The 25,988-nt window shown below is 43.7% G+C and overlaps 1 protein-coding gene across 1 annotated transcript in view; it reads left to right on the top strand.

Annotated features, from left to right (window-relative positions):
* Positions 1 to 25,577, top strand: part of TG (thyroglobulin) — a 211,230-nt gene extending 185,653 nt beyond the window's left edge. The window contains exons 44-48 of the mRNA XM_090037373.1: positions 615 to 796; positions 5,238 to 5,345; positions 19,798 to 19,938; positions 20,733 to 20,923; positions 25,195 to 25,577. Coding sequence (XP_089893499.1) covers positions 615 to 796; positions 5,238 to 5,345; positions 19,798 to 19,938; positions 20,733 to 20,923; positions 25,195 to 25,316 — 744 coding nt within the window. The 3' untranslated portion in view covers positions 25,317 to 25,577. The remainder of the gene's footprint in view (positions 1 to 614; positions 797 to 5,237; positions 5,346 to 19,797; positions 19,939 to 20,732; positions 20,924 to 25,194) is intronic.
* The last annotated feature ends 411 nt before the right edge of the window (positions 25,578 to 25,988 follow it).

Here is a 25,988-nt window from a genome sequence, read left to right on the forward strand (position 1 = left end):
CAGATGCAGGGCATGCAGTATATTCAGTATAAACATATAGGGTAACTTGACTGGGCAAACTTAGATGTATGTTTTGCTTTAGATGAGCTGCCCACAATAATAAAGATAGTCTATTAGATGTTACTATTGGGAACATTTTAAAGATATCAGACTAAATTTCAGCCACTGTGCACCTGTGAAAGTGCAAGGCTCAGGGAAAATCTTAAGCTTCAGGCTTTTCAAGAAGTCACTGTTTCCCAACTTGGAATAACTTCTACCATTTACAAAAGGAATGCAAAAAATCTCAAAGGCTAAAAAAGCCTCAAAACCCCCCAAACCGTCCTTGAATAACAGAGACATCAAAAGCCTGCCAGCAACTGCTATTTTACCGAGACCAGGAATAAATAGCCAGGCATGTTTTGGTGCACATGTCAACCTCCCCATCTCTGTATGCTCAACAGCTTTGAGGACAGAGACGTGCACTCCATCTTTCCCTGGGAATTCAGGTATCAGCCTGGAGCGGAATAGGAATGTCTGCAGCAAAGGAAGATCTGGGGCTGCATTGTTCCTGAGAGAGTTTATTCTTTGTTGGGTCTTTTTTGTTTGTTTTTAATGCTATGATTTTTCCTCTTTAGAAATTTGAAGAAAGTCAAGGAAGAGTAAGCAGCAAAACAGCCTTTTACCAGGCCCTGCAGAATTCCCTTGGGGGAGAGGACTCCAATTCTTTTATTGAGGATGCAGCCACCTGGTACTATTCCCTCCAACATTCATCTGAAGGTTATGCAACATTCTCTAGGGCTTTGGAAAATGCCACCCGGTAAGCAATGAGTTGTATTATTCTACCTTATGAACTTGAGATGAGATAAGTTTGTGTTTTATAGCTCTGGAACAGAGTTTAATTGTCTCCTAGTTCAGCATCCTAGGCAAATGGAGAATTTGCTCACCCCGAACCATCCCACATAGATGCCTATCCAGCTTCTTCAAGAAAAAATTAAAAAACAGACCTCCAATAAAGACACTTCCACAATTTTCCTAGGCAGCTCATCCTACTGTTCTTGCAACTAGAGTGTTTTTGGGGTTACCAGCATTTAGTCCTTGTTAATTATACAATTAGCTACTATGGTGGTGAAAACCGTACAAAAACTTGGATTGCAGTGCCTAAAGATTAGGGGCCAGATCCAACTCCACCTATTAGGTGCCTGGTAGATTTAGGAATCTAAATGCAAACTTTATTTCATCCTGCTTGCTTGAGTCCCTGGAAAACTTAATACAAAAGATGGATGGCTTCTTGTCCTCCTGGCTACTTTTTTACAACTTAGCTTTAAAGTTGACAATGGGTTACAAAAATTGCATTTCCACCTGGGAGAAATTTTACAATCTTTGCATGCTCCTATGCCTGAGGAAGGGCGTGTGTGCCCGAATGTTTGCAAATAAAGAATATTTTTGGAACTATCTAATTGGTCTAAAAAAAACATATCACCTCCCCAAGAGTTCTGATTACAAAAGTACATGCATTAATGGACTTTCAGGGATTCAAGCAGGGTGGAATAAGATCATATGATGTACCTCAGTCCACCTTTACTTTGTGAACCTGAGATGCAATAAGTTTGCATTTTATAGCTTTGGGATGGACCTCAAGTGTCCTCTTGTTCACACTCCTACACGGATGCAGAATTCATTATCAGCGGTAGATGCTAATCCAGCTCCTTCAAGAAAAAAAGCTCCTAGTCTTCCTAGGCACTTAATAGGTAGACTAGAATTGGGGCTTTGGTGTTCAGTTGCAAGAGGGCAATTCAGATAGAAAAGAGTCTGCGTGCCTAGGATCCCTTTCCAGTCAGCGGAAGTGTAAATGCCTCCACAGGGTGATATATAGTGGTCAGAACTAAAATGCTGTGTAGGTTGAATGGGGAGAGTTGGGCACCTCCAAAAAGGTACGGTATAGAAAAGCCAGTAGAGCATGGAACTGGGTACCTGGCTTCTATTCCACATGAGAAGTCTCCATTCCCTTAGCGTCCAGAAGAATCCCTGTTCTGATGATAGATGCCCACGTTATCAGTGATGGTGGTGAAGCAGGGCCCTTTTGGATCGTTCTTTTGAATTTAGATGCCTATATGCCATTTGTACTGGTTAAGCTTCTGTGGACTAGTGTAAAGCATCAGGGACTTGCCCATGGCCATAAGGCATTGCCTGATTAAGTAGCATTAGAATTTAGACCTCTCTGGCTCCCATCCTGTGCTTGATCCACTGGAACTTGCCTGCTGGTGTCGTCACTCTGTGTATCGCATCACAGCCCTCTGTCGTGGAAATAATTGTTACAGTACTAGAGATGTCATTACCAGAGCTTGGCACTAAGCAGTCCACAGTCCTGCAGTTTGCGTCTGGATCTGAACTTCTCACAGCTGTCTCTCTAATTTTGACATCACTATGAGAATGAACAGGAGTAGAAAATGGGAAAGGAATGATGAAATCCTCAGCGGTAGCCCAAATAGCTTTGGGGATTAGTATGATTGGAGAAATGAAAAGTCAGTGGGTCTGAGTGTGGCTTTGCACACTTTGTAGGGAGGGTCATGACCCTACCCTCTCTCCCATCTCCTCCTAGGTGGCTGGTTATGCAAGACAGGAGCAGCCCTTGCGTTGAGAGTGCAAGACCAGGGCTGTGGCACCCGCACGCATGGAAGCAAAGTGAGGGGAAGTCTCCATGCACCTCTCCCTACCTGCTTCCTTGCAACACCAGCTGAAATCCACCCTGTTACATTTGAATGGCATATGCTTTTTTAAAAAGCCCCTGCAGACATCCCTCTGCTGACAGTGCAGATGTGTTATGAAAATTGCTCCTTATCCCCAAGAGAATGAATGTAGTGGTTGCTTCCTTCGACTTGTTGAGCCAGGCTGTTTCAAGCCTGCTTCTACAGGAGCACTCACAGCTACAGGACTGTGATTTTGGCTGTCTGTGCTGCACAGTATCCTCCCACACTTGCACCAGCATGGAGAGCTCTAAAAACACACTTCCTCTTTCAGTAGATCTTCACTGAAATCACAGGTTGCTGCCCACAGAGAGCCTAAGGGGGATGGAGCTGAGAGTGAGCCAAGATTAATTTAGAAAATCTTATCCCAGAATCCAGCAACCAGATCTGTTTGGGAAAGGCCCGCGGGTGGTCTGGGTCTGCCTGTGTGTTGAGGTCCTGAAGTACACAAGCAAGCAGTGGATTGCGGACGGCGGCTTATTTGTTTCAGTGGCACCCAGGGGGTGGTTTATCCACTGTACTGCTTCGCTCTGGGCTTTTTCTCCCTCCCTGCCTGCCAGCCTCTTCTGTTGACAAGGTGCCAATCACTAGGCCGTCTCCGGGCACTGTAGAGAGAGTCCAGTTTTAAACATGTAAAACCACTGGGAAAACTGTGATAAACAACTAGGTACCTGAATCACTTGAGAAGCACGGTTCCTCACTGTCATGCAGCCCTCAGCAAGGAGCCATTAAAATAATAATTAAGGTTGCTACGGTCACTTCTTTTATCCAAGGGCCCCAGGATGCATAAGCAAGCCCTACTGCACCCCTGGGTGGGGAAAGTTTGAGTTATTACCTGCATTAATCAGATGGTTAAACTGGCTGAGAGAGAGCGATGCGACTGGCTGGCCTGAGATCATACCAGGAGTTGAGCGCAACAGAATTCAGTACACTTGAAACACCCCAAAAGCTAGCCCGCTGCTCTGCCCACTGAGCAGCACTTCCACCATAATACTTTCTCCAGGCCCCAGCCTATGCTCCAGAGAGGAATGGAAGTGACGATCAAAACCTCTATAAGTAGTGAAGATGGGTAGTTAAGGAAGAGGAGAACTTTATCCTTGGATAAATGTGTAACCCAAGGCCACTTATACACTCAGGGTCTGTAATTCTTTTGTGAAGTTCTACTAAGCTCATAAAGCACAAAAAAGCACCTTAAGCAGTTGAGTTGCAAGTTGCATGCACTTGAGACTGGAGTTATAGAAGATTTTAATTTTTTAAAATGGTTTTGGTTGAAATTCTGTGATATTTTCCCCAATTTTTTAAATTGAGCTTCATGGAGTCTTTTTAATACAGTATTCTGCGAGCTGTGAGAAGGAACGTACACTTGATTTTTGTTTTTCAAAATTAACCTAGAACATTTGACTCCTTTCCTTGCTTTACCCACAGAGAATTGAATTTTAAGTGGCCAACAGGCTTCAGAATGTTTCTCAGGAGAAAATAGCTTCAAAGTCCTGATATTTCACAGAACATCTGTTCCCACAAAGTTGCGTGCTTATAGATGGCAGAAGCATGGTAGCTTTAGTTTTAAAGGGTGTTGTCTGTTGTAAGTGCTAAAGAGAGCTTTGGTCATACAACCCAGTGTTTTGTGGTCTCTGAGTTGAGGTTCTGTGAGCTTAAAATAAATGCTGCTGAACTGGTACAACTGGTTAAAACACTTAAATAGAGAAGCACATCTCTGTGCTCCTCTCACATTATTTTTTTTTCTTATCATCAGTCACTTTTGGCAGTCAAATGTTTAAGCAGTAAGTAGGTTTCATGTTTACTGCAGTGAACAAGAATTAAAACCTCTGACTTTCATATCATGTGTGGTTCATATTTTTATGTATAATGTGTACTGGGTACACATTTAAGTTTATCATATAATCCTCTCACCTGTACTCTGGCCATTACTCCATCTGCTTCAGACATTTACATATTCTATACTGAGCAGTGTCAAGCAGATGCCCACTTGAGTATCCTTCTTCCAAATGTGGAAATTCCCTCCAAAATTATCCTAATCCAAGATCCGGATCAGGCGCTTGTGACCTATAACCACTGAGATGCTAACATTCTTGCAAGATGCCATTGCAAGCTTGTTGGTGCTAAAAATCAGAAATAAATAGGATAAATCCTCCCATTAGAAAGCATGGGATGCCCCAGGATCAGTGAGAGAGGCCTTTTGTTTCTTGCTCTGGAAGTTCCTGAGAGCTTCATCGTAATGCAGCATCACTGTGTGGGGAAACACGTCTTGGAATCATTTTCAGAGGTTTTTAAATTATACTGGTAATGGTTGCCTTCTTTGTGGAAGGCCTACCTAGAGTGTCAGGGTCTGGGAAAGCTTTGTTTCACCCCTTTGCGGTGAAGATAGGAAATGGAAGCTAGACTGGAAGAGATGAGGAAACCAGCCGTCTAAAACAAGAAATATAGATTTTGGAAGTATTTTCTGGTTGCGTAATTGTTTCTCCATGAGTATATTCTTGTTTGCTTCCTTCTCAGTGACCGTTTTATTAACTGCCCCATTATAAGCATGGCGAGTCACTGGGCTGATAACTCTAGAGGGAATGTGTTCATGTACCACGTGCCGGAGAGCTCCTCAGACAGCAGGTAAGGAGATATATTTTGCTTTATTGCTTGGATTATGGGATTTCAAAACAAAAACCTGCATGGTCCAAACTTTGTCAAACTTACTCATATCAGCAGGGTTCAGGCCAAGAGATCTTGTTTGTCTCTTCTCTGCGTGGCACAAGTCATCTATGCAATACAAGAGAAGCCTGCTCCAAAGTCATAAGCTGTTCAATGGAGTTTTTTAAGGGAAATTATAAAGGGAAAAGGAGCAGGGTGGGATTTCCAGTGGTGTGAAGCTTTCCTTCATTCTGCTGTTGTTGAAGTCTGTAGAGTTCTGCTATTGACTCTTCGCTTGACAGAGAGGGCCTCAATAATGACCTTTTAACAAAGTGGACTGGTGATGAGATTCAGGCACTGGCTTAGAAGATCTGGGTTCATTTTTCAAACTGTGCCACAGGCTTCCTGGTTTGGGACAGACCTTCAAAAAGCCTGAGCCTGAATTGGTTTAATCTTTTCAGGTAAGTCTAAACTGGCTAGGCTAAATCAGTTTGTAAGTGTACAGATATCCCCCGCAGACTGAAAAAATGCAGGCACATGCATGCAGTGGCTCAGGCTAGAAGCTGGGGGGTGCTCGAGCAGCCCTCCCTTCCCTTCCACTGTGCTGAGCTGAGGGGGGCATAGCCAGGCCCCAGCAGGACACCCTGATTAGGGAGGGGTTCCCCCCACTCCCGACTAGCTCAGCAGGGAATTCATAACACAGTGTTTATCACCCCTAACTCACTGTTTACCATCCTATTAAGAAAACAGCAGAGGGATATTACCAGCTACCTGCTGATTCTGCTTTTGTCCTGTCCACCACAGCACAGGCCGAAGCCAGGATGTGGCATGCTAGCTAATGCTGTGCATCTGTGTAAGGCAGAGGGGACAGGGATCTCTGTTTAGCAGGGAGTGGCAGGGGGCAGAGGGATGAGGAACAGGGGGAAATGAGGCAGATGCTTGCAATCTCTGCTGGAGGTCTGGCTAGGGAGCAGAGGAGAGGGACCAGGCCTGCTGTAGAGTAGAGAGCCCCGCCCAACCCAGAAAGCATGCTGGGAAGCTGGGGGAGTCTGACTGAACTTGAATCAGCAAGGGGTCTTGGACAGACATTGCATAAACCAATTTGACTGAAATCTGTTAAGTCTGATACTACACTCAACCAGGTTTATCTCAAACAGGTTTCGGCCATTTTGAAACAGGTTTATGTGCACTGAACATCTGTTCTGTTACAGGGTTAAACCAGTTTCTGATCACTTATAACTGGGTTATATGTAATGTCTGTCCCTAGCCCCTGAGTGGCCACATTCCAGACCCCCGATCCAGTCTCTCTACATCATTCTAGTGAAATATTCATGCCATGAAGGAACTGCAGTGTCCCCAGTGTGTGTTATGGCCATTCTGGACTGCAGTGCAGCCCACGGGCAGCTATGGCAAGAGCATCATGAATTAGATCAGCACTTGGAGATCCTCTAATATATACCAGGGCTTCTACTGGTCCCCGGAGAGAGCAGACATGTTCATGCCTCTCTCTGTCACTCCCTGGCTGCACCTGCTATGAGCTCAGAGGAACATCTCATGTGAGACAAGTTACCTACACATATGAGTATTCCAAAGAACTGGGACTAAGCCAAGTTTGTATCCTTACCAGTGGGGATTCCTGTGAATCTCATTAAGTACAGATGCTGTATTTAGTTTTAAATGACAGCAGGGTGAAAACTCCCACTAGACACAGTTTCTTGGACTGTGTTTTTAAATAATTCTGACACGTATGGAGGCCAAGAGACGTTTAATTCTGTTATGCTCAAAGTACCCCTTCCCCTTAATGGACAGCTGCACATTTTTAAGGTTAACCAGGTTTCAACCAGTTCTGTTTCAATCTATTTTAAACATGTCTTTTCAGAGAGGTCAAGCCAACAGCATCATTTCCAGGTAGTGGTTTGTTTTTGCCATGTGAGTCAAACTCACCACATTCATTTCTGATCCTGGTTCCTTTCTTTCTGGGTCAAAAGCATCACAGGATGCTGCAGCAGTCACTTTTGGGTGCAGCTGACCCCAAATCAGTGAAATAAGTATGCCAGTGTTTAACTTGAAGGTTCTGCTACGTGTTTTCTTGAATCAGTCGCCGTCTCTGGTCTCTACTCTCCTGGTCCAGCAGAATCTCAAGGCTTCTGAAGCATGTTGTTTACAGCTGTTTCTTTTCCTAGGATTTTCTCCAAAAAGGTGGGAGGTATGTGAATAGCGTTTTGATGCTAGTGAGTAGAGAAGGGTCTTTTAATTGTTATTGTTCTATTCTTCGAGCTAAAGTTGAGCCCTGAGTGCAGTTGTTTCTGATTGCAAGGCGGGGAGCATTTGAAAACCAACTCAGATCTGGGCTGTAGATGCTTTTGTAGCACATAGAGTCACTTTATTCAAAAATAGAGCAGTACTGAATCCCAAGGGAGCCAGTCTTGCTTTGGGAACTCTGACAAGAACTTTTGTACAATGTTCTATTTAGTTACCAATATACCAAGATAAGAGACTTTTCTAAGGCTCCTAAGAGAGCAGGGATGCATTGTGCCAAAACCCAGCAGAGGAAAAATGGAAAGAGGTGTCCTCAAATTAGCTAGAAGGTTTCATCTTGCAGGCAAAAGAAGCAGGCCATTTTTGTCAGCGATAGGGGCTAATTGCAGAGAGCGATAAGGCAGTGTTCTGTGTACCTAAATAGGAACTGTGTTAGAACCACAGAAATTCATGAAAATGCAGTAAACCTTCCCCTCACCTCATCCTGTCACATTAGAAATCTGTCTCCTGTGCTTTCACAATTTATTACTTCTCAGTCTCCATATGAGTAATAGTTTATATAGCGCTTCCTGGCTTGAGGACACATTTTCAAATATCTACATAGTAGCCAATCATCTTCAAAGCCAGTTCGTTCAGTTTTGTTTTTTTGTGCTTTCCAGCTCAGTGTATTACATTTGTCTTTTTTTAATCCATCTTTTGGTCAATTTGGACTGGACAATAAATGAAAATTAGTAGCAGCAAAGCTTATTATCTCTTTTTCCAATAGCCACCTTAAGAAACCTGGTGCCTGACGCTAGGTGATAAGAAGATAAAGCCCCAGAGTCAGAAATTCCTCAAATCAGATCTTGGCTCCTACTGACCATCTCAGTAGCCTGGAGCCAAGTCTTGTCTAATGAGAAGTGGAATGCTAGCTCTGCATCCTCCAAGTGCCAGGGCTTAGATCAGATCTGACCTACATGGTCCAGCCACATCTTAACTTAGTCTTAAAGAAAAACCCTGTATGCTAAAAGAATACTATTCGGATTGCAAAGTCTAGCACTTGAAAATGAGGAACAGAATTCAGGTTGCCTGTGCACCCTTATTTCGGTCTCGTCATGCATGTGCAATGTGATATGTTCTTCCTTTACTGTGGTTTACACCAGTTGGCCCACAGAATCCCTGCCTCATTCAGGGCTCAGACCCCCAGGTCAGTGTGTGTGTGTGTGTGTGTGTGTGTGTAAAACAGAACCCCTCCTAATTTTTCATCTCAATTTTAGCATATGGAAACTGCTCCCTGCCCCAGCAAGCTGTCTGACAGTCCGTTGTACACAAGGCAGGCTATGCTGAAGACTCCACTGTTGGGTATGACTGCACAGCATGAAGCTCTGTCTAGCAAATAATATGGGAATGCCCTGTAATCTCAAGGTAGTAAAGAATAAATCCCTGTATATAGCAGGAATATGTCCAAATTCACATGCCGTCCAATTAGAGCTAGGATTTGACATGAAACAGCCATTGGCTAACATAGGTAAGAGACCTGAGACACGGGCTCGGACCCAGTGGCACATCTTCAACGTGAGCAAGCCCAGTGCCCATCTTTCCCCAGAGCAGCCCTTCGCTTGGAAGTCAGGGTATTCTCATGGGAGGTGGGAGAAGTGTGTTTAAGCCCCCTTAGGCAGAAAGAAATGAAACCTGGGCCTCCCACATCCTAGGTGAGCAATTTAACCACTTAGGTTTTGGTAGAAATAATCGCCACTGCTGTGTGGACCCCAGCCCTTCAGGTGGGTGCTGGGCATTGCAGTCAGAGTGTCTCCACGTGCAACGTGGGCAGAGGATCCCACGTGGGTTTGGGTGTGAGCCAGGCAGCATAAAGGCCCCTGAGAGCTCCTTCCTAACCCTGCGGGCATCAAAAGCGCACATATGGCTAAGCTTTCGCCAGTAAATTCCCCTCCTCCTGGGTTCACCCAAAAGTGCCTCGGTCCTGAGAGAGCCAAACAGCTCAGAGCCCAAGTCCTAGGTTAAATGCCATTTGTGGCCTTGGCTTCTCTGAGTATGTCTGTCTCCCGCTTCCTGTGCCAGGCAGCACTGTGCTAAATCACGCCTGCTCTGAGCACTGGAAGCAGTGCAACTATGCTTGCATGGTGCTGCGTCTGGCCTCATTAGGCAGAACCAATTAGCTCACCCGTAGTATCATGATGAGACACTTTCCTCCAGTTCAGGACGTAGCACACAGAACAATGCACTGTTTCAGCATGGGCCTGCCCGAGCTAGTAATGAGAGAGAGAGACCAGCCCTCTGTATTGGAGTTTGTCTTCTGTAAAATACTAATAGCAACACTGCCCTGCCTTGCGGTGGTAAAAGGATAACTACATTCAGTTCCATAAATTAATGACATTAAAATGATAATGTGTTTGCACACCACATTTACAGGGGCCACGTTAGTACCTAAAATTCATAAAGAATTAATTAGCATCTTATTGTGAAAAGGAGTGTTCAGCAACCAAGCTCCTGTACACAATGATGTGTCTTCGAACTCGTAGTCTGCCATAACATTTCCCACTGCTTGGGTCCTGAGGGTTTTTCCAACACTTCTTGCAGTTAAATAATAAACTGTGGATGGACAGAAGCTTTGGAGATGAGGGTGAAAGGACATTTTGCCTTGCATTAGGCCATGTGCATACAGGCATGCATATGTGTGATATATCTAGGCACACACACACCAGGGCATCGACAGAAAGCCCACTCTGTTTATCTATGATATAGATGGAAAATTACAGAAAACCCATTAGGCAATGATTTTTCAAAAAGTAAATGGAACTTGGAGAGAACAAACTAATATTACCATCCATATGGTAAAATTCTCTGAAGCTTGGCATGACATTGTGTCTGCTTTAGTCTTCAGTCATTTTAAATAAGGAGCACAATCCATGGCCAACTCCTGCTTTAATGATCTGCGGCAAAACTGTATAGCACACATGTCATTCTTTCACTTTTTTTCCACCAGAAGACTTAAGCTTTCGAGTAAACAGTTATTCTGAACACTGTGGCAAGACCGTGGCTCCTCAGCACTGACCAAATGTGTTTAGAGTGCAGAAAAGTTTAGGAAATAATTTTAGTTGCAAGAAAGAAATCTGAGACCTCATAAGCACATTCTGACAGCAACGTATGTGGGTTTTTTTAACAGTATTGTGAAGATTATATAGAAGCTAGTCAGCAACCCTTTAGATGTGATCTGGGAAGCTGATGATTCATTAAGCGGCATTGATCTCAGTGAGTTGCTTTTACAGCAATGCCCTATCATGCTTTTAAGACCCACTGTTCTGCTGAAGGGGCTGCCTTTCAAAGGATATGTATCAGTCAAGGTTCAGGTCATTTAACAGGGCCAGAGCAGGTGGTGTTGTGGCTCTGTGGCAGTAAGTGGACTGGTATCGGTCTCTGCCAGCTGGGAATCCTTCCTACAAGGATTGAAACTTCCACAACGGTTGTCACAGTAATAGGCATTGTCAGTCTTGGTGTCTTAGGCAGAACTTAACATGAATAATTACTAACACGAATAATTACTTCCTGCTTATTTTCCATATTACGGCGTTCTCCTTTGCTTCTGTATTTTTGTTCGGTATGCTGAGGTGCAGATACCCAAACTGCACCCTGCGATGGGGGTGCATTTCAGTGACAGGGTAATGAATCCCATAATTATGAAATTATGACGGAATGGAGTGAGCATCTGATTCGGGTTGAACATACACATAGATCCACTGAAATGTGAGGGGGTGTTTTCTGATTACTAGCAAGAATACAAACACCGTGTGTACAAATGGGTAGGAAATTAGACTCCTAGCTGCAAAGAGCTTGTTCATGTGAAACAGAGAAGATGAGACCAGCAAGCTGATCAGAGATGGTGGGTGGTGAAGAGATGGTAACAAAATGATAGGTTATATGCTATAGGTTTTATAGCCAATCAGGAGCAGTGACCACAGGACACAGTGTACACTTGCGGTACCAAAGTTACTTGTTCCTCTGACTCCTCACTAAGAGTTGTTACTTTCATTCTGTCCCCTCTGCTAATGTTTGTGTTTTGTCCTGTTGTACCATGATAAACTCTTTCCTTCAGATCTCCCTGACCTCTTCCATTCATGCTGCAGCTAAACTAATCTTCCTTTCTCACTCCTGTAGTCGCATCATACCTCTTTCTTGCATCTTTTTTTCTGCCACTCTCCTGCCCAGATCTGCCATTCCAGATCTTTTTCTCTGTCTGAAGTATCTTTCCATAGAGTACCTGTATTCAGATTTGGGGGCCTTGTTATATAACAGATGTGCTGAATTTTGGAGCCTTGGATAAACTTATAAAGGCAAAATATTGGGCTAGAGTGGATTTAAGAAAGGCAGAGAAGGAGCAGCCTAACAGCACCGTGGAGCTGAAAGGCTCAGAGAATAAAAAAGCTTGGAAACTTTGAACCTAAAACACTCAAGCTTTTCGGCGAGTTATTTTCCTGACATCAAATCTGGCTTTGCCCCCTCTGATTTGTGCATTACTTGTTGCATCTAGCCCGTGACCAATATGGCTGACTTCCTGAAAGACACTTTCTTGGTCAGTGGTGGCCAGCCTTTTTTGGCAAGCATGTCACAAATTAGGACCTCCCTTTTCCCCTGAGTGCCACCTTCCATCACTCTTCCTGCGAGTACCACCTTCCCCTGAGTCCCACCCCCACAAGGGGCGTATGGAGTTTGTGCCCTGGGACACAGGGATGGAGGGAGGGAGGCTCAAGCCTACAGCTGTAGCGAGCATGGGCAGAGCACTGCTGCAAAAGGAAATTTTAACCCTTCCCTAGCCCCAGCAATTGTCACATTTTTATATGGCAAGTGGGGCTCCAAAGTCATGAATTTGGTGGTGGATGCAGAACCAGGGAAGAGTTAACCCAGGTATGTCCCCATGACTTGGGATCTATTCTGCTCCACTGGCACAGCTGTAGTATATACTTAAACATCTTCTATATTGAGAATAAATAGCATGCAGGGAATGACCTGTATGGAAAATACACAAAAAGCTCCAGGATATAATTGCCCAAGTCATTTGGGCTCTTTTGATACAAAAGCGGATACAATCTGGCAGCCTTATACTAAGAGCAATAGTCAGCCCTGTAAGTTTTTTCCGCATGTTCTGATTTTCCTTAAAGAAGACAACTGGGAGAAATGCACTCCTCTCTTCCCCATTCTGCCATTAGTTTAGAAGTTTTATATAGTGTAAGATGCAGTGAACCACTTGGTATCCCCGGAGTCAGTGAAGTCATATCTAGCCTTAATTTGGCACTGTATGTTGCTATAAATATCTAGCCATTTCTTTGATTTTGATGGTAGCCAAACAGCATCATCTTTTGACATTGCTTGGGTTTGTATTTTGCTAGAATTCACGCTGAGTCCAAGCAAAATCCTTGAAGTGCTGAGAGACTGCTGCCCTTCTGTCAGATTGATTGAGACTGTCACTGCCAAAAGGACATTATTGGACACCAATTCCCACTCTATAACACTGCCAGTATTAATGTGAGGGGAATGTTGAAGTCTGCACAAACAGCCTAATGTATCATTTCTAGCATTTCTTGAAAAAAAGAATTGTGGGTTCATTCATTTTGAGCCAATTTTCAAAGGGGCCACAAGAGCACGTCTGCATATGGTCCTTTAAGTGTGCAAGAAATCTGGAATCTTATTCTTCAGCAGTGTAAGTGCCTTGAAATCTTGACTCCATTGAAGTCAGTGGGGTGTTTTGTCATTGATTTCACCCAAGTTGTTGAGTCTAAGCAATCCAAAAATGTCACCTTCCCACCAAGAGCAAAGCATGGCACAGATGAGATCTCCCCCCCACCTCCAATTCCATAAGTATGGCCAAGTCTTCTGCTAAATGCCAATGAAGATCTTGAGTGTGAGACTGAGGACCAAAACCTCTCTAAACTGTGACCCCAGCTCACATGCTGCTCTCTCCATGGTTAAAGCACAGCTCTGTTCTAAAAACAGATGAAGTAAAAACGACACTTTCTTATCCCACAAATCTACCCGCATCCATATCTGATAATATAAATAACTAACATAAGTGTAAGTACTTCTGCATCATTTCTGGAAGCTGCTCATGGCTAACACAGCTAAGCCTGTCCTCAGGAAGATTGTTTAGTACGTTCCAATTGTAAAAGTCCAGTTGTATCTGTGCAAATCAGCTGAAGGAAATAGGCTTGTACAAAAGGGTCTGAACAAAGACTTTGCTCAACAGAACTTTATTATGAGTAATGATGCAAAGGAAAAAAGGTCCCAATTTAACTCTCATATATCAGGCTGAAGTAGCAGGGCTGGCATTAAGATTTTTTAGCTACTTGTCTATCCACATCTTCCTAAGCAGACAGGAAGACGGTGAACATCAGCATATGCATAGCTCTGGCTTGGCACCAGACAATACACCAGGAGATTCTTCAACATTTGTAGCCAAAGCTAGGGCAAGACTGAAGATGGTTTGAAATCCAAGCTTTCCCCATTCAGCTGCTCTTCTCTACTTGCTCCAAGCATGTCATTGGTTTGTCTCAATGTTTTTGATCTCTCTCTGAAGCTATTTATACAGATAAAGATGGAATGAATTTTGCAGAGAGGATATCAAGCAAATTCTGTCTGCATATTATCTGAGCAATAGCACTGTTTTTTTTCCAGGTTTAAATCCCCATTTATATGGTCCTGTTGTCTAGTTATCAATAAGAATTTAATATCATGAGAAGAAATGGAAACAGATAGCTAAACATGTATTATCATAGAATCATAGCAGTAGGGTCAGAAGGGACCTTGTAGATCTTCAAGCCTGACCCCCCGCCTGGGCGGGAGAAAAGACTGGACTCAAATGACTCCATCCAGGTAGGCATCAAGCCTCTTCTTAAAGACCCCCAGGGTAGGAGCCAGCACCGCTTACCTTGAAAGCTGGTTCCAGCTCCTAGCCACCCTGACCGTGAAGTAGTTCTTGTGGATGTCTAATCTAAACCTACTCTCTAATAACTTGTGTCCATTTTTCCTTGTCATGCCAGGGGCGCTAGGGGAAACAGCGTCTCCCCTAAACCCTTCTGGTCCCCCCTAGTGAGTTTATAGACACTCACCAGGTCCCCCCTCAGCCTTCTCTTGTGAAGGCTGAACAGGTTCAGGTCCTGCAGTCTTTCAGTGTAGGGTCTGCCCTGTAGTCCCTGGATCATGCAAGTGGCCCTCCTCTGGACCCTTTCAATGTTGTCCACATCCCTCCTGAAGTGGGGTGCACAGAACTGAACGCAGTACGCCAGCTGTGGCCTGACCAGTGGTGCATAGACGGGGAGGATCACCTCCCTGGCTCTACTTGAGATGCATCTGTGGATGCACAGCAAGGTGTGGTTAGCCCTGCCAACCGAGACCTCGCATTGTCGGCCCACGTTCATCTTGGAGTCAATAATGACTCCAAGATCCCTTTCTGCCTCCGTGCTCTCAAGAAGGGAGTTTCCCATTCTATAAGTGTGCTGCTGGTTTCTACTGCCCACGTGCAGCACCCTGCACTTGCCAGTATTGAAACGCATCTTATTTATGCGTCAGCCCACTCCTGTAACCTATCCAGGTCTTGTTGCAGTCTTTCCCTCCCTACTAGCATGCTCACCTCACCCCAAATTTTGGTATCATCAGCAAATTTGAACAGGTTGCATTTCACTCCGTCGTCCAAATCGCTGATGAAGAAATTGAACAGTGCACTGAGCCCTGGGGGACTCCGCTGCCCACTTCCCCCCAGGTCGAATATGACCCATCCACCGCCACCCTCTGAGTACGACCCTTCAGCCACTCTGCAATCCATCTGACGGTGTAGGCATCAATGCCACAGTCGCCTAGTTTTTTAATGAGGATGGGGTGGGAGACGGTGTCAAAGGCCTTGCTGAAGTCTAGAAAGACTACATCCACGGCGACACCTGCATCCATTGCCTTTGTGACCTGACCATAAAAGGCAGTCGGGTTGGTCTGACAAGACCTGCCCCTTTTCTAAGTCATGTAGCATAGAAGAGTCTATTCTGTTAATAGTTATCACTGCTTTGCAAAGACCTTTTGCCAAATAAACATCCTTTTAGCATGTTCAGTAATGACCCCGGTTTCCATCAGCTGACTGCTGCCTTGATTCGTCAGTAGCTCTTTCCTAAGAATTATCCTCATCTTGTTATTTTAGAAAAATTTGAAAAGTAGTTTACAATGTAACACCTTTGACTTATGGCATTAGCCTATCTTTATTTGACAGACTTTTTAAAAAGAAGATACCCCCAAAAATGCATGAAGCCAACCAAAAATAGATGACAATGTGACTCAGAGTGCCATATAATTAGCTCAGATTGTCAGACATGGAGTTTAAGGAATATTTTTTTAGAGAGGAAAACAGAAGAAGAGTTCCAGGTTAGAGTCCACCATTATTCATCTATAATGAAAACTGTTGCAATCCTAAAATGAATTTACAGGGGGAAATGATGAACTAGAAGTAGAACAAAGGTACGGTTCCAAATCAGCTGCCTGTTTACTGGGGGATACGAGATGGGAGGAGCTAGAATGTGAAACCCCTTCAATAGCAGTTGTGAATCCTATGTATTGTCTTCTTATTTATTATCTTCATAGCCGGGTGGCACCTTAGAGACCCACTCAGTCAGAGCGGCATAAGTTATTGTCGGTGACATTCTTGTTCATCAGATCTTAAAGATGATCTGTTGGATTACACGCTCCTGTTTTCGAAAGCATTGCATGTTGCTGGCAGGGATAAAGCAATTGCGTTTTGTGACAAACTGCTGTTTTAACTCCTTTTTTTTATTCTCAGGGCCCAGGACTCAGGGCATCTCCTTGGGATGTCAGACCCAGGTTCAGATCCCTGCTGTGCCTGATTGGGAGTTGAGATTTCAACAGGACTCACTCCCATCCCAAGTCTACAGCATAGGTGCTGAGCTGTTGAGCTAGCCTCTTGTTCTGTCCTCTTGCAGCTGTTCTACTTTCTATAATAAAAAAAAAGCCCAATGTATGTTGGTGCAGAGGGAGCACATCTATATCTACGGCCTGGGCTATGTGTAGATGAAACAAGAGGCGTGTGTGCATGACACCTCAAAGCGGCTAAATGCTTTTGTACTGCTTTAATGGTGTTGGTTTTTGCAGTGGTGTATTGCACATTAATTCCAGCCGCTGTAGCAAATTTAGCAGCATAATGCGCCTTAAATGACTTGGGGCCTTACCAGCTGTGGAGTGAAGCACTGGGCTCTGTACAGCTTAGGGGCTCTGCAGGAAGACCTGCAGGCAGCTTGGCAGCAGCCTGGGAAAGCAGGCTCCACCCAAGAAAGGAAAAAAAAAAAAAGCATTGAGCCTGATCTTTTTTTTCCCCCTGGAGCCTGCCTGCCTGCAACCCATGGCTGGAGCAGGGGAAGAGTAGTTCTGGGTCTCCCTGTGTGCCTGTGTTAGCCGGAGGCAGAAATGGCCGGGGGTGGGGTGGCTCCTTCAGTGCCTTCTCCAAGCCTGCAAGGAACCTGACTGGAGGGGGAAGCAGGTACAGGAAGAGGCAGCCCATCCCCTGCCGCTGCTGTCCCCTGCCGAGTCTGGCACATGTGCAATTGTGGCCCACAGCTGGAGTGGGGCAGGAGCAGCTCTGAGGATACCTCTGTTCCCAAGTCAGCTGGGGATGGCAGTAGCAGAAAGAGGGTGCAACTGCACTGCCATGCCCCCCCTCCCCCCCTCAATCCACTTCTGGAGCCAGATGGACCTTTGATCTGACCCAGGATAGCACTGATGTGTTGGACACTTCCCTGGAAGAGTGAAAACATTTATTGCAATAAAGCTATAAATGAGTTATTACAGTCACTCATCTCTGCACTTGGCAGAATCCCACTTCCCCCGTGCAATAAAGGGAGGAATGGCTGCTCTCGGTCCTTCTTAAGATGGCTGGTCTGCTCTCTGGTCAGAGCTACTGTGGATGGCACGCTGTCCTCACACACCAGCTGCGCTGTCCTGACATACAACAGCAGTGAGTGTCAGAGCTAAATCAAGAGACAGATTTTTTCCTCCAGCTTTACTGCTGATCTGTGCCCTGGACAGATCCAGACCACCTTTGTCCTAGTCTTCTGTTCACCATCCTCTTACTACTGTGACCCCCTGGCCAGAGTGCAGGATTGTCAGCCAGGAACAAGGGTCAGAAGTGGCCTCTCCCAATGGTGCAGTTGACATCGTTACAGATAAATATAATCCTATTTGGATCTTGGTTTAAGAGCTTACTACTTCTGGGATGTGAATTATAATGACGTCTGTCTGGCTGCCTCATTGCTGAGGATACAGTCTAATTCTGAGAGAGCCTCTACGCTAATAGCCCAGCTGTTTTGCTGTTTTAAAGTCAAATTCACCTTAACAGAGCTCCTTTAAATGAATTATTTTGCCCCCGTCCCACATCTTTGCTAATTTGATGGCCTCAGTTATACCCCAAAATGAGCCTTTTTCTTAAATACAGCAAACAGCTCCCTTTAAGCACCTCCTCTTTGCAGTGCTCATGCCAAACATTGCTGTAATGTATAGGGCCAAGCAAATTATTTTTGAAGCAGAATTATTAAACTCTGATCTCGCTTAATCCCTGTGTAAACATTAGAGGCAGAAAAATATGCTTTAATCTAGTCTCAGCTCTACATTGTTTTGCAGAATGATCTGTAAATAATTCAGTTTCCAGATGCGAAGTGTTATTGAGGTTTTACGATAGGACTAAAGAAAATCAGACAAAGATGTACTTCATTTAGCAGGGTGTGTATTTGTTTTTTAAATGGAGGCTTTGGGAAAAGAGTGTGGTACCACCGCTGCTAAAATATAGAGGAGCCATCTTCTATTCAGTCCACCTGCCTCCGGTATTTTGAAATATAAGCTTTGTTCCATCAGAAGCAGCATCTGGCATTTATCAATGCCACGTTATTTTACGTCCATAGCTAAAGTAGTTTCAGTCATGCCACCTTTAAACAACCTTTTGCAGCTGGGAAAGATGAGCATAGAATAATGCAGTTCCAGTAATGGAAAAGCAATGCTCTAAGCTTGTCCTTTCACAGCATCTGATGCAGCATCTGTCCTTTAATCAGCTTATGCTCTCTGTACGTGGTAGATAGTTTATAAAGTGCAAGTCGACCCTGTCTTCTGCCTGGCTTCAGACTAACACACCTAAGTACTGTACCTCTTTTTTTTTTTATGCCAGGCTTAAAAAATCCCCCGTTATTTCTCCCTGGCCTCTTGCTGCTGCCCACCTTGACATGACCCAAGGTGGGAGAGATGTTGAACAAACTTTCCAGCATCTAGCACCCTTCACCAAGTCCTGGCTGTATCTCTGGTGCACTAAAATCTGTATCCCACCATGTCCTTCAATTATGGGATCATCTTGCCTGCCTAGATTTCTCTTTCCAAGCTCTTGAAGCACTTCAGGTCACATTCATGACTCATACATCCTCAGGCATCTAAATCTGATGTATGATACTCTCTCCCATGGATTTTCACCAGACCACCACACTAAATTCAAGGAGAATTCCACTACAGAGACCAAACTTTGGCACCACCAAGGAAACTAGAATGAAACTATGCCTGCAAGAAACCTGCAAAAACAAACAGACAAAAAACGCACTTCCTACAAGACGCCTCTTGGATTTCAGAGGCTACTGGGAGAAGAGAATCCTGATCCCAGCAGAGTCAGCTGGCAAAACTATTGACTTTAGATACGGCCACAATTTCATTTCAGGCCTCTAAATTAAACCAGGATCATTCTGTTGTTGTTGCTGCCCCGATCTCCATCACCTTCCTCTTTGCATTTTGTTTTGGTAACACAATAGTTCAGATCTCATTGAACATTTAGGCATACACCAAAAAGATTATTTCCTACTTCTACAGAATTGAAATTGCACGTGAGAGATTTATACCTCCTTCCTCCATGTTCCTTCTTGTAGGAAATGCCTACAGGCCCCTCACTACACATATTGCACATTCTTGCTTCCATCTCTTCTTTTAGGTGTGGCCTCATATTGAGAAGCATTGAGCCCTGCAGTTCCCATGATTCTAGCTATAGTTTAAAATAATTTAAAACTTAAATGCTTGATTTAAAACATTCGCTATAGCCCTCCTCCCTTCAAAGCAAGGAAGTGGATGGGGAGGCTTCATTATTATTATTATCGTTATGTGTATTTTTCAGTTCAAGCCTGGAGCTCCTACCCGATGTGCAGTATGGATTTGGGCTGCCATTTTACCCCCAGTATGAAGGACAGTTTACTCCGGAAGAAAAAAGCCTTTCCTTAAAAATAATGGAGTATATATCCAACTTCGTGAAATCTGGGTAAGTTACTTTAATTATATTATAATTTAATTATATTCAGTTTTGAGGATTGAGAGTTATATCATAAAAAGCTAAGTTAAGGCAGATGATGCCTTTATTCAAGTAATCTCTGTTCACTTAGGCAAGGCTTTGACCATTTGTGTTTGAAGGATGTGGCCAAATTTTCAAACCTAAAATTCTGGCACATACAAATAATGTGAATTTTAGATATGTCACGTGCCTACAAATTCCATTGAAAAGAAAAAAGGAACTCCAGCTGTCATGACACAGTTTGTAGAGCTTTATTTAGGTAACTAAGTCTGAGCATTGTGATCTCAAGTTCTTGTTCAGAAGAATGGGAAAACCACAGCCAGGAGTGGTATAACTTTTATTACACTGCCTTGCGAATAACCCTCAACACTAGTCTAATAAATTATGTCCATGTATAATGGCTAATGCTAGATCCAAATGAGGGGGTCCACTTGGAAACTATAGCTTTATATGTCCAAAGATTGTCTTGAGTCTTAACTCCTGCTGAGGTGGCTGACAAGCAGGCTAGCTCTGATGGTATTTGTGTGATGAATGCCTAGCCATTAGGAACTGAACAAAAACCAGCAAACCATTGTCAGAAGATAATGGTTATAATTTCTATCAGTCTGGGATGAATTTGAACTAGAGAACCAGAAGTGAAAAGTATTATTTCTACATTCCTTAGAGACGCCAGCCAATTCCCTTCCTTCCCAATGAAGTTTAATAAGCTGATAAAGTTTCATGCCATTGCTTTGTCACAGTCATTTCTATTTCTTTTTGTTCAGAAATCCAAATTACCCTTATAGCTTCTCAAGTAAACTCACAAGGTCTGTGTCCATATGGCCAATGTTCCTGCCACATGCTAACGGCGATAACTACAAGGAGTTCACTGGTTCCTTACTGAATCGCAAAGGATTGAAAAAAGCAGAATGTTCCTTCTGGTCTGATTATATTGAAACACTCAAAGAATCTACAGGTAGGCAGATAATATTTTGTCATTTTGTAAGAGACAAAGTGTCATCATAAAGTCTTCCCAGTCATGTCAAACCTTAACACCACGACAACAGCAGTCTTGCTGCACAAATTGCCTCCTGCCCTCATAAGAAGAAAAATCTCTGCCCAGATTAGGTATGGAAAACATAGCCCTCCATAGGACTGCTCTTTAGTTAGTCTTTAAGGTACATCTCTACCTTGCCTTCTGCTATTTTCAGTCATAAGGTGGATATTGTTTAAAGACAAAGGCTCATCATACCTGACTATGTAATGCTGCTATTTTTAACTAATGAGAAGTGCTCAGATACTGAAGTGCTGATAATCCAATAGGTTGTGAGTGCATAGGTAAACCGTAGAGGCAGAAGCGTAGATGCAGGAACCTCTCTCTTCAGTAAGGTTGCAACAAGTCTGCTTAGCGTGTGGATCCCAGAGCATGTACATGCCTGAAGTACAACTTGTATGCATAGTAGCATCCTTTGTGGCTGGGCAGGCACCCTGTAACTCTTCGTGTTTTCATGCAAGAGCATAAAAGCCAGAGCAGCTGTGACCTTGTCCCTCCTATCACTCATGTCTGTACAAACAATAACGGTGCACATTACAATGATGACAAAATCCTTCCTCACACCTTTGTTAACTAATTTGGTAGTGTTAGAGTGAAGTTGTAGCCATATTCCAGGATTTATGATACTGGCAAAGATTTTTTAGGGTGATATCTTTTATTGGACCAACTGCATAGTTAGGATAGAGTTAGACAGCTTTTCGAATGCCAGGCGTTCTTCTTCACGTCTTGGAGTATCTCCTTCCTGCAGTGTGGGGCAAAGTCCTTTGCTGGCTGCCATAATGGACTTGGCTACTGTAGCTAAGTAAGGACTGTAGTCCTGAGCTGGTACGGGCTTCAGACTGTGAGCAGACTGAAGGGTCTGTTCTGCCCTTTTGTGCCCTGGCATGAGACCATGAGGAAGTGCAGGGCATATATATGGTCCCAGTGGACATTGATGTTAAAAAAAAAAGGTCCAGTCATCATGGGCATTGTGTGCGTCTCTGTGTGTACAATGGATCCATATTGACAACAATTCAAACAACCACAGTTGTATAGTGTAACTGTTCTTTGCAATATAAGCCTAATTTTGTCCACCTCACCCTTTCCAGAATGCTTAAACCAGCATCCTTTTATCTTAAATTTGACATGCGTTGTCCTTGGACCACAACATTTTTTTTCCAAACTTGAAGTGAACTGGATAAGCTATTGACAATGAGATTTTTTTGGGTGTGGACACACAAACACACAGAGCCCTTTCAAAAGGGGAATGTTTCAAGAGGCAGCAGCTGGGCTGCTCTAATTGTTGTGTGCGAATGAGCTGAGAGCAATTCAAATGCAGCAATGCCATTCCAGCTTTCACCCTGGCTGAAGAAGTCTTAAAGTAGGAGCTGTTTTGCTGCATTTAAGCCATTCTCAGGTTATTCACACTTAACGATTAGAAGGAACCAGTTGCTCTAACTGCTGCCCTTTTGAAACACTCCCCTTTCAAAATGGCTTAAAGTATTCATGTGCCCTCCAGATATTTGAAGGCTGTTATCAAATCCCCCCTCAGTCTTCTCTGTTCTAGACTAAATAACCCTAGTTCCTATTGCGTTTCTTCATAAGTCTTGCTTTCAACACACCTAATCATTTTTGTCCTCTGCACTGAACTTTCTAATCTGCCCACATCCTTCTAGTAATATGGGGCCCACAACTGGGTATAAAACTCCAGGTAAGGCCTCACTGATGCTGAATAGAGAAGAAGAATCACTTTTTGATTTTCAAGTGACACTTATGTTCATACAGCCCAATATGCTGTTGGTTTTTTATTGCAACAAGAGCACAATGTTGGCTTGAATTCAGCTTATGGTTTTCTGTAACCCCCGGGTCTTTCTCTGCAGTATTACAGCCTGGTCACTCATTCTCCAGTCTGTAACTGTGCATGCAATTATTCTGTCACAAGATCTTTGTTGAATTTAATCTGATTGATTATGGACCATCTCTCGAGTCTATTTAAGTCATTCTGGATCCTAGCTTCCAGAATCAAACCTCCAGCATATAGGATTATTTGGAACAATTTATCTGCATGTATTTAAAATTATGGGCAGATGAGACACTACATTGCCGTAGCAACAAGCTCCTGTGCTGTAGCTCATTGCTGAGGCAGCATAGCATTGCCAGGCATGAAGTGTGACACCAATGCTACTGCGCAGTAGCAGTGCGCTGCTGCACAGTAGGTCATTGCTACTGCGTGGTAGCAGCTAAAAATAGCCATGTGGCAACGGGACTGCACGGTAACTTGCCTAAGCAAGTACTAAATGACTATGCAGTAACAAATGCACAGTCTACTGCATGTGTAGACATGCCCACTGATTAGCAAACTATGTATGGACAGGACAGTTGAGTTAGGATTAGGCAGGCCATAATGTTTAAAAAGTTCTGGGTTTAACCAAACTGTTTCCCAGGGCTGATTTTCATTGTAAACCTACAGGCAGCTTTCACATTTGGGTTCCTGGTTATTTGATGTTTGGGGTTCATCAAAACCAGAAGTGAAACTAGTGGCCATAAAGGAAACATTTGTGGAATGCTTATGGATATATAGACATCTGTATTGTGCTCTAGGACGGGCTGCATTGCAGAATGCTGAGCTCATCCCCAGAAGCAGGATAGGTGGAATCTTTGAATAATTAAGACTCAGGACATTGTTCACCTAAACCTCTGAGAGAGGATTTTCCAGCCACAAAGGAGTCTTAATAAACTGCTGGGATCTGGACATAGCTTAGACTCGACTTGGGACTGATTTTGACAATTTTTGTTGTTACTCTCAATCACTGTCTGCTATTTGGCTTCCCACCTTCATGTTGCACATGTGCTTTAAAAATCAGGTTCGTAGTGTAAGGCAAGCATATGGGTTGTTCATATTGGCTAAGGGCAGACAGCCAAAAAGCCTGAGCCTGAATTGATTTAATATTTGCAGGTTAGTCTAACCTGGCTAGGCTGAACCAGTTTGTAACTGTACAGACATCCCCTCTTGACTGAGGAAATTCAGACACATGGCTCAAGCTAGAAGCTGGAGGATGCTAGAGCAGTCCTCCCTTCCTTTCCACAGGACTAAGCTGAGGAGAGTGTGGCCAGGCCCTAGCAGGGCACTCTGATTAGGGAAGGGTTCTTGATAATAGAGCATTTATCAGCTCTCTTATCATCATTTAGCACCCTGTCAGAAAACAAAGCCTCTCATTAGTTCAAACTCTTCCTGAACAACTTTTTCCAGAGAAGGGAACGTTCCAAGGAGGGCCATTACCAGGTACCTGTTGATTAGTTTCAAAAAGTCCTAAGCCAACACTGTCATGTCTGCCTTACACAGACACCTCCCAGCATTAGCTAGCATAACAGATGCTGGCTACCGTTTTTGCTGTAGGAGAGAGAAAGGTGAGCAGCGAGTGGTGCTGTGAGTCAAGGGATGGGGCAGAGGAAGCTAAGCAGACCCTGCTGTGCCTGCAAGTCTCCGTTGGAGCTCCAGCCAGGGAGCAGAGGGGAGAGACCACACCTGCTGTGGAGCAGAGAGCTCCACCCATCCCAGAGAGCATACTGGGATGCTGGGGCAGTCTGGTTTAACTTAAACCAGCAACGGGTCTGGGACAGACATTGCATAAACCGGTTTGACCTAAATCAGTTAACTCTGATACTACATTCAACCAGGTTTATCTCAGACCAGTTTCGACCATTTTCAAACTTGCTTATGTGCACTGAACATCTGTTCTGTTACAGGTTTAAACCAGTTTGTGATCACTTAAACCAGTTTATGTGTAATGTCTGTCCCTAGCCATATTGGCCTGCCACACAAACATATTCTGGTTATGCTACGTTAAATGTAAACACAACCAAACCAAGCCCTCCAGTGACCTGTGCTTGGACAGTATCCTGGATGCAAACTCCATCTGTGAAACAAGATTGTAGGCAGTAAGCCACTGACTTGCTGCAACTTAAATTATGCATTCCAGGGACAGTTATTTAAAATATGTTAGCATCCTGGTTATTAATTTAGCATTAATTGAGCTGCCATTTCTTTGGGGCTACTAAATGAAAATTGGCTGCCTTCAATGTTTATAGATGTATAAAAATGTTATTGTTAAATTGTCATTAATAGAGCGTCTTGTTCTCAGCCTGCTGTGTTCCAATGCTGCATCAATAAAAACGGTACATTTATTTTAATTCTTTCTATATTCTGGTTTCAGGCAAGAGAGCTAATGGACAGCAATCTACTGAAAACAGCCTGAGTGAAGAATCAAACGTAAAGTTTAATTCTCAAGACTCACCCAGCCAATCAGGGGAAGACAAAGTGGCTTATAGCAAATAGAATATCATGCTGAAGTGTAGATTGGTTGATCTGTGCAACCGTGTCACACACAGAGGTACAGTTGCTTCCATTATTGTAACATTTTTAGGATCTTGAACAAGCTACCAGCAGTCTTCAGAAAACTTCCTCCTTCAGTTGAACTTTGCATATGACTAAGTAAAATACTGAGAAACAGTCGATCATAATAATACATCGGCTATCCTTTTAGACTAAAATAAACTGTACTTTATACTGTAAGGACATTTCTCAATAAAACTGCAATTAAAAAAAAAGACCTGAGTTTGTTGCTTGCAATCATGAAAATGACTATGCTGCTGTCATGGCATCCTCTGCCTCGGAGATTCTCAACCGATGTGCACTGAACATCTGTTCTGTTACAGGTTTAAACCAGTTTGTGATCACTTAAACCAGTTTATGTGTAATGTCTGTCCCTAGCCATATTGGCCTGCCACACAAACATATTCTGCCATAGCACCCAGGTGTGCCTTCAGAGCCTTTCAAAGGTGCCGCACGGTGCCCTGCAATCTTAGCACTGTTAGGTTTACAAGCCTGATTCACTAGATAAACCCAGATATTTCCAACAGAAACCCATAGCTGTGGTCTTTCTGAGGTCTGAGAATAGACAACTGTTCTAGTTTTGTTGTCAAGAAAAAGAAAACTAAGAACTGGCAT

This window comes from Crocodylus siamensis, chromosome 3 (assembly GCF_052110815.1).
Source record: "Crocodylus siamensis isolate JL-2025a chromosome 3, ASM5211081v1, whole genome shotgun sequence".
Lineage (NCBI taxonomy): Eukaryota > Metazoa > Chordata > Crocodylia > Crocodylidae > Crocodylus > Crocodylus siamensis.